The 13294-nt window shown below is 37.6% G+C and overlaps 1 protein-coding gene across 4 annotated transcripts in view; it reads left to right on the forward strand.

The window, feature by feature from the left end:
- Positions 1-13294, forward strand: part of ryr3 (ryanodine receptor 3) — a 110954-nt gene that overhangs the window by 12817 nt on the left and 84843 nt on the right. For 2 of the 4 annotated variants that reach the window (XM_013911887.1, XM_013911888.1), the window contains exons 2-4: positions 3481-3600; positions 7789-7893; positions 10218-10238. In XM_013911887.1, the coding sequence (XP_013767341.1) occupies positions 3481-3600; positions 7789-7893; positions 10218-10238 (246 nt within the window). The remainder of the gene's footprint in view (positions 1-3480; positions 3601-7788; positions 7894-10217; positions 10239-13294) is intronic. The other 2 variants (XM_013911889.1, XM_013911891.1) reach the window with 1 other exon arrangement.

A 13294-nucleotide genomic window follows, 5' to 3' on the forward strand; every position in this document is an offset into this window, starting at 1 on the left:
TTTGTTTGTTTTTGTAGCTGACCATTTTCAGAGGAGTTATTTTGTTGTTGTTCTTTTGTTTTTCTTAAGCTGTTTAACCCTAACCTATGAATCATTCATGCACAGAAATGCACCTAACTCAAGGGATGGACCAGTGTTGTTTACACATAACAGACAACTTGGCAAAGAACCAATTTTAAATCGTGTCCTTAGGCACTTTATCACAAAAATACAATTTTTTTCCTTGAATCTTCAAAAAAATCTTCAAAGAAGCTATTTGGTTACATTTCAGCCAATGGTGCTGGAAATTCTCTCAATATTAATTGAAGTATGACTACAGAAAATAAATTCCAGGTTGTAATCCACCATAAGAAAAGCACATTAGTGGGAACAGTTTTGTTTTTTTAAGCATGACAAAGATCCCATATTTCCTATGCAATAACAGCTTATGTGGATAAACAAATACACAGCGGAAGAGTCTCAGTCATGGATTGGCCTCCTCAGAGCACAGACTTCAGCATTATTGAAGCAGTGTGGGATCACGTTCTCATGACAGGGAACAAATAAAAAGACTACTTAAATAAATTACAAAAAATATTGTCTAAGGGAGTTCAGACTGTGTTGAGGTTTAAGGACCAGATATTTATGTTCAAGCTTATTGGAATTGTTATTGCCTTATATACTGTATTTGCTGCTGATTGCTGTAGACTACCTGAAGAGCCTGTTCTAGCATTTGACACACTTTTTTCATGGTGGAAATTTGGAAGTAAAGACTCCTGGTATGCAACAACCGGTTTAATTGAACTGGAAAACTTTTAAGAAACAGCCAGGTAAACCGTTCTCCTGTTCATTTTATTTATGTATGGTTTTTTTTTAATTTTTAAAAAAAGGTAAGTAAACTGGCTCTGGCCATGTATTTAGTATGCAGACAGACTATTGATTCATGCAAATCCAGACCTATTACTCCATTGGGTCCATCTTTGATATATGAATACCTCCTATATGTATGTAAAGAGATTCCAAACCATCTAGTGAACCCTCACGTTACATGTAGATGCCAGAAAGAGTAAGACTAATATGAAACACAGCTTGACTTTGAACCTTTACAACCTTGTTTTAACATTTTACGTCTGCTTAAAACAATTGACAGATTTGTCATTAGAGAAAATAGCTCCTGAAAGACGCATGGTTTCAGTTGTTTCCAATTCATTTTTATTCATAAAGCAGTGTGAAATTACCGACTGGAGACAATTTTCTCCTACATTGTAGGATTTGTATGAGCTGAAATTGAATGCTTTATGCATCAAGATTATTCGGCAAATAAAAACCCCACTTAAATGATTTTCCATGCTAGGGCTTTTATTTTGCAGTCACACCAAATTCCCTACGATTTAGGCTCCAATGTGCCGTTATTTGAAATATTGTTAGGGTCTGTTATCTTGCCTCCTGAGTCTGTGGCTGCTGTACAGCCTGTATCTAAATCTATTGAATTAATACTGCTGTGAAGGAGGTGGGAGCCAGAACCATGGCAACCATCAGCTCAGATTAGTGTGGGATGTGAGCTGGCAGGAGACATGCACACACCACACATACTATACACTTGCATACGCAAACAAATCAATATCCGTGCATGCCTTGCCAAATAGAGCCTGCCCACTCTCCACTCTAACAGATACAGATGTTCATTTGTTGTACTGATTGAGTTGAGGTCTGTCTTTATTTCACAGCGATACCAGAATCTGTGTAAATGGTTTAGAAATGATATCACTTCAAACTGGTTGCCCTCAGTACTTTGATTAATGTAGTTTATCTCCTTTTCTGCTGTTGAATTGAACAAAAGGGATGCTCTAATGTAGTAGTCATCGGCAAGCTCCCAAACCCCCAAAACAACTGGACACTGGATACTGGACATCGGGCTGGTACTACCAGACTTAATAACAAGGAATATCCATTCAAAGTCAGTAAGAACCTACTGTTTTGCAGGAGCAACAGTCACCAACATAATTAACAAGATCCCAAGTTTGTTGGATGAACATCCCACGGCTACATGGTGTGTTCTAACATCAGCAATCAGAGCTACTGAAACAGACTTTTACATGTCTCTTTAACTTACGTGAATATTGTTGTGAAAATCTTTCTAAAATTCCTGTTTTGTTGCAGTGTTGGTTGATAGTGTTGGTCAGTTCTCCAGATTCCTCTGGAAATACTTTAAAACTTCGTCTTTATCACTTCCTTGAAAAAGTTTCTCAAAGTTCTGTTTTTTAAAATCACTAAGAATTCAGATATTTGCAAGACTTTTAATTTGCACTTAATTTTAGCTGGACTATTTTATATACACTTGTTATCTAACGCTATAGAGGTTGCGTTAGATAACAAGTGTAGCTATAATATTAGAATTTTTTTTTTACTTTGATAAGCCATAGGGAGGTCTGCAGTAAACTGGCTACCTTAAACCCAAAGAAATCTAAGACCTTCTTTCTTTACCTTAATGCCTATAAATCATATTCTTAATTTAACAGCCGCTACAAGCTACTTTTTGACCTTCCCCAAGGGACCCGTTTCTCCTCCTAAGATGGACCAGGGATATTTCATTTGTTAAGCAAATGTTTAAGACACTGCACAGTGGAGCCACTTAAGACTTGGTACAGGCAAAAATCCAGAAGTGTTGAATCCTGCACAGGTGCTCCTACTCCATAAATGTGGTAATAGGGATTTGAATAATTACCCCCAATCTCAAAACTGTCTTGCCAAGCCAAAAACAAAGAAAAAAACTCATTACTTATTATTGCCAATGAATAACTTTATGATAGAATTCAAGAAATTTCTTCCAAGGATTTCAGGTCAAGTCCATTTACTCTTTACACAGGTGTTCCACAGGGACCCATTCTGGGACCTTTCTTTTTCACCCTCTACAAAAACAATATTATCTCTGCCACCCAAAACTGTAATGTATATTTCTATGCAGATGACACTGTTTTATTTGCCACTGGCTCGTCTGTTGATCTGGCCATTGAAAATATACAATCTCCTTTTGAAGCTTTTCAGAAATCTTTTATCACACATGAACTTGTTTTAAACTCTGGGAAAACTAAGTGCTTGCCATTTATAAGGACCCCTGAAAGTATCCAGCCTGTAGAGGCTAGATGTTAGACTCTCTTTTAAAACTCATGTGGAACACCTATCAGGAAAATTTAAGACAAAGATTGTGTTCTTATATAAAAAAAACAATTCTTTTTCTTTTTATTCACGAGTCTCAAGATCATTGTACATTTATCTACAATCCACAGTTTTGGCTGTGCTTGATTATGCTGGAATATGCTTCTAAATCCATCTAGAACCCTCTTGATTCTTTTGGCTATTGTTTGTTATAAAATATGTAGGTATACTGTTCAAAATACTACCTCCTGCCCCTGCCTAACTGTCTGCAAGATATCTGGTTTTTATTTTGGGTGGATTAATTTAAGTACATTCTTGGCTTTAACCCTCCTTTTCTTCTGGCAGGACGATGAGGTGGTGCTCCAGAGTGTGGCCACCATCCAGAAGGAGCATCGTAAGTTCTGCCTGGCCGTCGAGGGACTTGGAAACCGTCTATGTTACCTGGAATCAACATCTGAAGCTAAGGTGAATATGCCCAAAAGCTTTGTTTACTGTGCTACTGAAGAGCATAGCAAATCTGATGTTGTTTACATATGTTGATTGCATATTAAACTAAAATTCATAGCTACTTATATTCAGAGTTGCCTCCCAGTAGTTGACCTGTGCAATTGCCTTGTGATTGAAAGTGTTCGCCTACTTCAAACTGGTCTCCAACAGGAAAAAAAAATTTCAGTGTAGTTACTGGATTTTTCTTTCCACTGAAACGAGGCAGTTGAGGTCTCATTTTGACTGAGCCATCACGCAGGGCTGGAAACCAAGCAGCAACCCCCTGGAAAACTGCAGTTGCTAATGTGTATTCCCTAGCCAGTTTCAATGCGGTGGCTGGAGGTTCCTGGTTATCGAGATGTGAAAGTTGTCGCCCTCCCAAAAACCTCTTTCTGATTGCTTTAATTGCTAGTGAACTGCATGATCATCTATAGTTTACATGGAAAACACTGGCTTGTCTTCAAACACTTGCTAACTACTTGCCAAGCGGTAGTCCGGTTTCACTAGCATCGTGCTGTGACCAATTTAACTTTGTAACAGCAGGCAACCTCTGGCAACCACTTGCCAACTACTTGGGAAGTACATTTTCTACCTTAGCAGTAGATCGTTGCCAGGGGGTTGTGCTGTTATTGTCTGCATAATTTTTTTTCCACTTATTTTTCAAACAACAGAGGTTTTCATCCATTCTTTGAAAGGTGTATTCTTTATCATTAATTTAACAGACTATTTCAATAAATTTGTATAATTTAGTTTCATACGAATAATTACTGCTTCGCACTTTCTGACTTAACATGGGACAAGTATTACAGCTGAATGATCAAAACATAAAAAAGCTAAATATTTTTTCAGATTAGTTTAGCTTCTAGATTCAAGTAAAATTTGTTATTAGTGAACAGCCAGAAGTTTTAAGAGGCTGTAAGAAGCTGTTTTCTTGATTTAGCGGCATATTAAGGTTTTGGAAAACCTCATATCTAATGTTCAGTAGTCTTCAAATATATTCATCTGAGCAGCTTGCTTTCTTGAAATTGCTTCAGATAAGAATATTCTGACACAATTACACATATTCTCTCTTTTATTGTTTAAGAAAACTCATCTAATGAGATTAATCATACAGGCAGTTGTTCAACACCAATAGCGCTCTGTTGGCATCTCATCGAGCAATTAAGCCGAGAACTGTTACTCACTGGACATTTTCTGGTTTTCTGACCATTCTCTGAAAATCCTAGGAGTCGTTGTATGGGAAAATCCAAATTCTGAAATGCCAAAAACTATTCCACATACATTCAAAATAACTTAAATCAAGTTTCCTCTAGGTTCTGATACTCACTTGGAACTTTAGCAGATCACCTCGACCCTGTCCGCCTGGCTAAATGCTGAATAAGTTGTTATGTCATTGTGTTAACAAGCAGTTGAACAGCTTTAACTAATGAAGTGGCCATTAGTTATATCCGATGGCCACACAAACCTGGCTCTGCGGTGTTTTTTATGAGATGTGCATATTGGAGGTTTTAATTGGGCCACTGAGCATTATGACTTTGAATAAATTTTCTGGACCTGTGGGTATATTTTTGCTCACTCACCTGAAACTGTTGAGCTGGAGGGCAACACCTGCAGAGCTCTAGACAGACTGTCATGAGCACCTTTCACCTTGGGATCAGTGACAATGCTTCTGGCCTCCTTGAGTGTGAAATGTGGTCGAGAATTAAGGCCGATAGCTGTGATTTTGCACGAAGTCTGCTAGCTTATCTCAGGTGTTGACACCTCCATTTCCAAGACTCTAACGAAGCCTGGCTGCTTACCAGTGCCAGAGAAAAGGCCAAAGTGAAACAAGGGCTTTTGAGACAATGTTTTAAATATAATGTTTGCATTAATATGTGATATTATAAGCAATACTTCAGATACATTGAAAGCTTGTGTTATTTTATTTTTTTTAGCCACCATTCTTATAAACAAAGAAACAAAATCTGGTTCTTAAGGTTGTTGTTGTATAAGATACTATAGTCAGACTTACAAAGACCATGACTATTAGTAAGCTACATTTTGAAATATGACCAGATATATCAAATAAAATGAAGTGACTTGACAATAGAATCACTATTGTAGTTGGATCTTTTCTGAATAGTTTTCATAAGAAATGGTATTCTTATGGAAAATCCTGTTCCTAAAGGATTATTTTACCCATTTTTATTGAGCGAAGCTCGCTCTGGAGGGCACGAAAGACATGAAACTTTCTAAAGGTGAATGTGACCACAGTGAGACACAGTGTCTGCTCTGCCCAGACCAGTCGGCGTGATCAGAGTGTCTTCCCAAGCCTGGAAGAAGTATGATAATTGGAAAATTGGTGGTGAATAATTCATAAGAGGTGCAAGGTTTGCAGCAGGTTGCGAGTTAGCACTGTAGAAGGTCGCATGACACCACAGGTGTAGCTGCATCATGTCAAGACAAAACTCAATTTTAAAGTGAGCCTTTCTCAGTTTTATGTTCTTTGGGGTTTCTAGCCTTTAATAAAATGTTTTTTCATAACATAGCAAATGTGGACATCTTATCCTAATGTACATGAAGGTAAAGAGAACCATAAATATCTGAGTGGACAGCAATTGTGTGCAGGTTGTTGGTTTTGGGACGCAATGAGACGGTTGCATACACAGACACCCTGTGGCTTTAGAGGTTCTTGTGCATGTTTGTGTTAAGTTGCACGGCAGCCCCATCCTCATTATCACCCAGCAGCCCTCCCCTCTGCTCACATTTCTCACCTCACTGCAGCGGTCGAGGGTCAGACGGTTGTGTTACTCACTAAGGGCAATCACCCAGTACCTTAAATCACTGCTTGTAATCTTCTTTGCTGGAAAGAGATGGACATGATATATGATAGTCATGTTAGGTGAAGGTGACTGTTATGAAATGGAAATAAATCTGGGAGACACTGACTTAGAGCTATTTTGTTTTTGTACTTACTGTTTAACATGTCTTGTGGCCAGTGTAATGTTAATCAACAGTGCCATCTAGCAAATCACAAAGTATATATATTTTTTTTTACTTTAACAAACAGATGCTAATGAATGGGCCAGCTTTAGTACTGCCTTTGAGCTACAAGTAATTTGGAGTACATATTATATATCTTTAAATGTCTTATTTTGTTCTCGAAGACCATCGCTATGAAATTTTTGAATAAACTTTGTATTTTTTTCACAATCATCCCAGGACCACATAACGCCCTGTTGTTGAAAAACTTTCATCACTGAATAATTTATAGAAGGCAGTTATTACTAAATTAACTGAAGCATAGCAAATGTGCTCTTCACTCTAAAAGCCAAATCTGATGCCTATTACAACAGAGTCAAACAACCCTGAGCCTTGAGGAATAAGGTCTAGCCAGACAAATAACTGGTCATTGTAGCTCCAGGCTGCACAGTTCCTCATAATCCCAGGATGGCAAAGAAGATGTGAGTTATTAGAATTATTTAGGAGTGCCAGGAGTTTATATATTTCACTTGATTTGGTCTAAGATAAGGGCTTGCAACTAATTCAGTAACCATTTGTTTCTGTAAACAATTCTGCAATGTCGATCACATGTGCTTAAATAAATCAGTATATTTCAGCTCAAAGTAAGGTTAACATACATATTAACACCGCATGTTAAAAATTTTATCTAAAATCGAATACACAAATGTAATTTCAATGCCCCTATGCTATTTAACCAGTATCATATTTATCCTCATATTTAGTTGCTGGTTTTGGATTAAAGCTACGTCACACTGTGACATTTATGTAGGCCAGCGGTTTGTTTGGATGGTGCACATCATCCGAATCATTAAATACATTTATAGAATAAGTTTCACAGTCAGTACGAGGTTTCTTCAAAGGTTGTGTCTCTGAACTTTTGAGTCTCAAGTTCTTTTTATATCAACCTATTTTCATCTCTGGAAAAAAGTACTCCAGATTAGAGAAGCTGGGTGCAGAGGCCCTGCAGATGACATGAAAGGAAATTCTAGGAGGGTAAACGTTGTTCACATTTTTATTTATTTATTTTATTTTTGTACTGAGAAGAGTCTGATTTTGCTCAAAATACCTACATTCTCCAACTTTGATTTTGTTCCTCCTGAGCTTTTGTCCTTTTCTCATTCCCTGCACACTAATTTTTTATTTTTCTTTTACTCTGTCATGCAGTATGTTCCTCCGGACCTTTGTGTCTGTAACTTTGTGCTGGAGCAGTCACTGTCAGTGCGAGCCCTGCAGGAGATGCTGGCTAACACTGGGCAGAGCAGCGAAGGGGTGAGTACATTCCTCCTCCCCACTGATGCCCCCTTGTTCTCTATCTAATGCATACAAACACACTCAAATGCTTGCAAGACAAACACATTCATGCACACAAACCTAAATTAATCAGTCTGTAATCTATCATTAATAGTCTGTTGTAAGATGAGCTTGAGCTTTTTTTTCTTTTCTTAACAGTAAACGTCTTGGTATTTAATAAGGCGTAATATCAGTGTAAATTAACAATATTCTTCATTCCCTTTTCAAGCTAACACAATTTACCTTATTGTTATTTATAGTTAATCAACTTTAAAAGCTGGCCCTCACAGTCAGAGCAGTCAAAGTACTGGAAATATAAATACATGAAATCTACTTCAAGGGGCTTCTCACTTCAAACACTGGAATTTTTTGCAGGCCTCCCAGTCAAGGCTAATTCCAACCTTTACACCTATTTAAAGGCTGATTTTGAACATCAAATGAAAATCCAGCTGGTCAATGACAGACATTAATAGGCATAACAGAACCTGATCTGACCAACTAAACTAACAGAACTCCATGTTTGTGAAAGCTACCTGGATATTTGTTTTATGGCTGCGTATGCTTTATGCAGTTAGTATTTAGCTATAGTCATTAGTCATTATAGTCACAGTAGCTGTGATAATTAACATCAGCACACAAAGGAACATGACACAAGTAACTGTCCCATTTGGGTCATTACATCTTTTTTGTTGTCTGGTTGTGTCTGAGGGGTTCGAATTAAAATGTGTATGTTTGTATTTTTTTTTTTTTTTTTTGCTTGCTTTGATTGAAGCTTTTTTTTCTTTCAGCTGGTCAGCTTTTAGTTCCTTATGGGAAAGGTTTAAAGTGTAAAACTTTGAGAACCTAATTTAGAACAGAGTGGTATAAATGGGGGGAAATAAGCTTGCTTTAACCATGACATCAAACACAGCTGCCTGAAATGTCAGTCCAAACTGAAAAAGGTTTATTTGTTAATGACAACTCCTGAGTAACTGTGTCTATATTTGAAACTTGAGCAGATTTTTAACTTTTTAAAGTTACAGTGGTAAAAATCAATAAGTAGCTTCAATCAAATCCCAGTAGCATTTAGACCAGACCAGACCAGACCTAGCAATGCTCTGAACTATTTTAACACTGAGAACTGTAATTGAATTCTAAGCAGAACCTGTCTCCCTTCATTCTCTGTAATACATTCCTGATAAGAGATAAATAAAGGTCACTGAGGGTGAAAGAAAGGGGGGAAATTATCTGTGAGTGCACTGCTGCATCCACCACATCCTCTCTTGATTTACACGACAGTGTGAGCCTCTCCCTCCCGTCACTGCACCAGCTTACATGACATGTTTATTAGAGCAGGTAAGTAATATTGGATATGACAGATTCTCTGTAGTGCCATGGGGGTGTCATCGATCGCACGGAAGCCCTCCAGCGGGCTGGATGTGGTTTGTAAACCAGTCAGATGTCCATATTCACTCATGCTGCTGTGCTCTAAGAGAGCCATTTCATGTTTCATTTATTCTCATCACCCAGCACTTCTAGCACACATTATAGATTTAATAAAGCGAGGTCAGGCGATGGGTAGCGCTTGATACACCCTTGTTTACTCTAAATTTCTTCTGGGAAAAACAAAGAGAAAACAGTGCTCTGGTATTTAAATTTGGACAAACACCCACATACAAAAAAATGTTGTGCTTGTGTAATTGTTTGTATTTTTTTAGTCACTGTTCCTACTCAGTACACATGGTCTGTTCTTAGTTAGAAAGCATTCCTCAGGTGACGCATTCAGTTATTATTATGAGTTAAAACTTTGGATAGACCACTGGTACTGTAGGAATAGAGATGACAAAGCGATGGTAGCATGAATCATTGTGCAGTACAACTGTGGCAATTACAGGAACCCGACCACTACAGGGCATCACAGTTATTTGTAAGACAAGCTGAGTACAAAAGCTTACAATACTAATGCAAAATAGCCCAAGTGCTCAGTTGCTCTGCACAGCATAGGCCTCTGACACAGATGCTTCCCTAAGTGTCTTAGTTTGTAAACCACTTGGTTCCCCTCACTGGAAAATCAGCACTGCATTGTTATTAGCCTGGGTAGCAGATTTGTTTTGTGCTCAACAGTGCAGCATTGTTGGCTGGCCTTGTTTGGCAAGACAACATGATGTTGGCTAGAATACAAACTCTCTGGTAGCAAGGCTAATAAATCGCTGTACCTCCTCACACCACTATAATTCTCCCAATTTTTGCTCTCAACTTTGTATAATTGACTGCCATACATCCCGATAACACATTCTTTTTTATTTGTATTTGTGTGTTACTAGAGCGCTGACCATGAAAAATGGGTAGGTCCATCAGTTTGTTCATCCATCATGTTGTCAGCGTGCATGACAGACGTACTTACTGGCAGTTAAATGGTTGAAACTTTAAGTGCTTTCACTTAAAGCAACGTCTATTTCTTGACTGTCTTGAAAGCTTTATTTGTCATGTATGTAGCTAGAAGACAGGTAGTATATTTTATACCACCATTATTATACCACTGGTGGTACATTTAAATGAATTTTCAATTAATAGAATTAAAAGGACACTTTTTTTGGGGGGGGGGGATTGACATCCTCAAGATAGTAAATTAGGCTTTTTCCTCATCAGTGGTCAGACTAGTGTAGAGACAATTGATTAACTTGTCTCAGAGCTCTTATGGTAGTCTAGAAATAGACATCCATTGGTACTGTCAAACTGTGCTCATGATTAAAATGTCTTTGCCTGTATACCTTGTGTGTGTAAGCGCTTAAAAGTCTGCTAATCATTTGCTCAAGCGTTTATTATCCCCGTTTGATTTTTCATGGACTAAATTCAAGCCTTGATTTACAACTTGAAATATCTCTGCTAGATATCATAAATTTAGCTTACAAGTGGTATCCTTGGTCATTAATTTGTTTAATTTAGAAAACCCACATTTTGGCAGGAAACTCGCTTTGTGGTCTCGGTGTGCTTCTGTTTTCTCTGGGTTTGGTCTCTAACATCAATTGATTTCAAGAGTACTGACAAGAGGAAATGTCTTGAAATCAGTTTTGATTTCAGAGTCTTCACATGCACAGCTGTTGAGGATTATTCAGTGCACTTTTAATGTTTGGGATCAGATTACTGGATGAATGTTTTCATTATTATTTTTTGTTATTATTATTATTATTAACTACATGTCAAACATTGTACATCACAATGCATATGATATTTTAATGTGATTTTATTAAGTTAATGCAAAGCAAATTAAGCTGTATGTTATCCAGTGATTCGAAGGACAGCACATTAAATATGTACATGAAAGCCAATGTATCAGGTGGCACTTAGCAAATTAAACTGGGCTGAATTTTTTTTCCCCTCCTCCTTGGAAAATTGATTACTTTGCTTTTTCCCATCCTCAGGCCATTCCATATGAGATCAGATATTAACTGTACATTTAGGAAGATCCATTAGTCACAGTTTGCTATAAAACCTTCAGAAGCTTTACAGCAAGCCTTGGAAAAAAAATGGACAGTGATTAATTCTTGTAATTGTAAATGAGTATTGGCAATTGTACATACACATCACATTTTTAAATGCAAGCAAGAATATATTTGTGGGGATTATCTTAGTTACTCTAGGTATTAGGTTAGGTATAGTTGGTCAATAATTGATGAGCGTCCAGCAAAAAAGTAAGCATGGTAGAAAATGAAATCCTTGTATGTGTTGCAGAAGCTGGTCATTGGTCAGAAAGGCAGATTTTACAGGATTTAATGCAAGCCTGTTCTTAAAAAAACACAAAACAAAAAGAACTTAGTTCCTGTTTACTTACCCTTTTAATTCCTATGGAAGCAGTAACAGCCAGGTACTGCTAATCAAATACAGCATATTAACTGATCTTCAGCAAGTTTGACCAGCTCTGTAAAAGAAGAAGTTCTGATAGTTTGCTGGTCTGGATTTTAACATATGCTCATAACCAGGAAAGGACATTTCAGCAAAGTCAACCCGAGGTCAAACTGTGCAAACTCTACAGGTCTCAGTTAGCATGTTAAAGTTGATGATGTGGCAATTAGAAAAAGACTGAACAAGTATGCCGTGTTTAGAGGGGTTGCCAGGAGAAATGAAAACATGGCAGCACCCTTTAGGTTTGCAAAGTTGAATCTGAACAAACCACTAGGCGTCTGGGACATTGTCCTTTGGCTTGTCCTTTCAGTCATTATGCACAGCAAAAACACCTCATACCAACTGTCAGGCATGGCGGTGGAGCGGTAATGATCTTGGCTTGTTTTGCAGTCACAGGACCTGGGCACCTAGCAGTAAGAAAGTCAACCATGAAGTCCTCTGTTTACCAAAGGTTTGGTAGAGTAAAATATGAGAATATCTGTTTGAGAGCTAAAGGTTGGCTATAATTGGGTCATGACACAGGAAGACGGCGGCAAAGTCCAGACCTCAAACCCACTGAAATGCTGATGTTAAGAAAACTACAAATAAACACATTCCCACAAACCTCAATGACCTGAAGCAACATCGTAAAGAAAAGTGGGGCCAAAGTCCGTCCACAACAACGTAGGACACTGAAACTCATATATAAATTGATTACTACAAGATACTGAAACATGGGATATGCTTTTCACCTATTACTTTAGCATTTTGGCTTCATACCCGAAACCGGTATGGCTCAGATTTGTTTGTTTGTTTTGTTTTTTAATGCCCTGATGAGTAAAACGTTAGAATTAAGGGGGCCCGCTTTTCTTTTATATTATATATAGTTATAAGAAGTACGGGCGATTTTCTGTGAATGAATTAGACTTTTATTCTGTACCATTTTCAGAAATTAGATTGGAGTGAGAAGAAAAATGTTTACCGAAGATTTCTTAAACTTGTTTTAGTCATCAATTCTATAAAACACCAAAATGATAAAATCACGCTACCTTTACTTTCCAGGAAGTGATTTCTGCAGATGTGAAAGTAACTGTTGGTGTTACTCCATAGAGTTCTTTCAAAAAAATTCATGGAGTCCACATTAGTTCAAAATCATGAAATATGTTGCTCACTGCAACAGTATGGCAGTCTTTAGATTCAGAGACAATAAATGATAGCATGAACTATTCATTGTCAATTTTTACCTCTTTATTTCCATCTCTGACTAGAAGAAAAATACTTCAAATCACCACAATTATCCATAAGTATACAGCACACACCCCCTTTATCCTTTTGCAACAAAATACGAGACAAAGTAAGCGAGACAAAATACCGTCTAGCAAATTTCATAAAACAGTACTAGCTATTCATGATACAGTGCTTATACACAGGAGGGGCACCACACCAAAGGTCACAGTTCCTGGCAGTGATGTGTCAGCATGACAGCAAGCCTGAAATACAGGCTGGCTCTCTCTCGGTA

This window comes from Pundamilia nyererei, unplaced genomic scaffold (assembly GCF_000239375.1).
Source record: "Pundamilia nyererei isolate P.nyererei 1_Seehausen unplaced genomic scaffold, PunNye1.0 scaffold00074, whole genome shotgun sequence".
Lineage (NCBI taxonomy): Eukaryota > Metazoa > Chordata > Actinopteri > Cichliformes > Cichlidae > Pundamilia > Pundamilia nyererei.